This window comes from Sinocyclocheilus rhinocerous, unplaced genomic scaffold (genome assembly GCF_001515625.1).
Source record: "Sinocyclocheilus rhinocerous isolate Xijiao unplaced genomic scaffold, SAMN03320098_v1.1 scaffold352, whole genome shotgun sequence".
Classification (NCBI taxonomy): Eukaryota; Metazoa; Chordata; class Actinopteri; order Cypriniformes; family Cyprinidae; genus Sinocyclocheilus; species Sinocyclocheilus rhinocerous.
Window position 1 is genome coordinate 1,095,372 of NW_015642448.1, and position 1,924 is coordinate 1,097,295.

General features: G+C 47.4%; 1 protein-coding gene across 1 annotated transcript in view; it reads right to left on the reverse strand.

Moving 5' to 3' along the window:
• tet3 (tet methylcytosine dioxygenase 3) overlaps nt 1-1,924 on the reverse strand; it is a 54,005-nt gene that overhangs the window by 14,821 nt on the left and 37,260 nt on the right. Inside the window, exon 2 of the mRNA XM_016572800.1 lies at nt 1,038-1,433. Coding sequence (XP_016428286.1) covers nt 1,038-1,433 — 396 coding nt within the window. The remainder of the gene's footprint in view (nt 1-1,037; nt 1,434-1,924) is intronic.

Sequence of the window (1,924 nt, forward strand, 5' to 3'; positions counted from 1 at the left end):
TTGAAGGCTGAGTTGGTGTACTTTCCACCGGTGTCTCCAAGGAGTTGCTTTAGCTCAGACACTGGGTCAGTACTGCTTTTGGATGGGTTTACAAAACGAGGCTGGGAATCAGTATTCACCATCATCCATGCGTTCCGAGGGGAGCTTTTCTCGCAGCTTCCAGCTGTGCCCTGGTTCCACTGCTGGGGTCGGGGATTAGGGGTTAATGGGTGTACGCTTGTAAATGGGGACTTGGAGGATGGGTATGTGGAAGCATAGTGAGATGGGCTAGACAAAATGTTAGGTGCAGGGGACTCCCCCTGAGACTGAGGTCTCTGCAGATCCCATGAAATCTCCTGTTGAGGATAATGACCTGGAGGGATGGACTGTGTCATAGCAGAGGTGGCAGAGGAGGACAAAAGAAGACCAGGTGATGTAGAGACCACTTGTGGCATACTCTGAGGATAGGAGGTTGGCAGATGCTGATGATGATTTGCAGGTGAAGACTCACCTGGAGGAACAACAGTTTGTGGGTCAGTGGCAGACAACTGGGTCAGAGCCTCAATTGCAATTGCTGTTTGCAAGCTAACATTTCTTTCCTTGGCTATGGACAGAACACTCGGGGAGCAGGGAATAGGTGCTAGTGGGCCAAAGGGTCTAGGAGCAGAAGGCTGGTTAACATGGGGATGTGGATTTGTGTCTTGCACAAATGAGGGGTTACCTCCACATTGTTGAGGCTGGGATTGGGCATGACGATGCTGTGTATGTGGCTGTGGAAGAGCACCCGAAATCTTACAGGAACCTTTATCCTGGGAGTTAGCCACCAGTTTGATTTGCTTCTCCAGCCACTCCAGGTAGTCAGGGCAGTCTGGGCCATCACAATCACAGTTAGGGGGCTTGTGGCCATGACGGGCCTTGCTCAGTGCTGCCTGAAGAGTATTTAGGTCTTCAGGGGGGTACAACTCACCATCCACACCTTTCTGTCTGGCCTCCTCACCTCCATTAGACATTTCCTGATTGAACCTTTTGTACAGCTGAGCTGTAGGCGTCTGACAAGTTTGACGGTTGGTTAAAGGTGGCAGTGAGCCAACAGTAGCAGAAAAGGCCACCAGGGTTCGTGCATCCTCCATATCCACATCATTCACTGGTGTACTGGCATTTTGGCCACTCCAAGCACCCTGTTGAGATTCAGGATTTGACTTCCCAGCATGCTCAGGGACCCGACCTAGTGTCTGGGAAATACATCCAGCTCCCTCGTGGTAGTTGTGCTGATGTTGCTCCCTGGCCACGCCTCTGACTTCTTCATCACAAATATTTTCTTCATTTGTTGCATGTTTGCTAAGCCCATTAGACAGTTCCTGGTTTAACACGCCTTCATCCAGGCGGTCATGGGACCCAATTTCCATCTGGCCTCTTCCTCTGGGGCCATCCACTGAACCCACCACAGAAACAGTCTGTGGAAGAGCAAAAACATAAGTTACTTGACAATGTTCCAGCAAACTGACAATTTATATATATATATGTTTTAAGTCCGTGTATTAGGGCTGTGCGATATGGACAAAAAAAAACCTATTGCGATTTCTTTGATCAATTTTGCGATTTCGAATTTAATCACGATTTTGACACACACAGACATGCTTTACAGTCATTAATGCATTCAGTGTGAATTTGAAACATATTTCCAAAAGAAAACCAATTAGAGCTTTATCAAAAAGCTGTAACATGTCTCTAGAACAGACATAAGGCAAAATAGTCACTAAGTAAAGGTGTAACAAAATGTCTCTAGAATAGACATATGGCAGAAAAAAAAAATCCCGTGTCCAGGGATTTTGCCATGTATTGGTCATAGAGCTCTTTGTGGCGCTGCCTCAGATGTTGAACTAGATTTGTCGCGTCAAGTTCACACGTGCTCTGTCTGCAGTGCGTATACAGTATGTGTATGCGG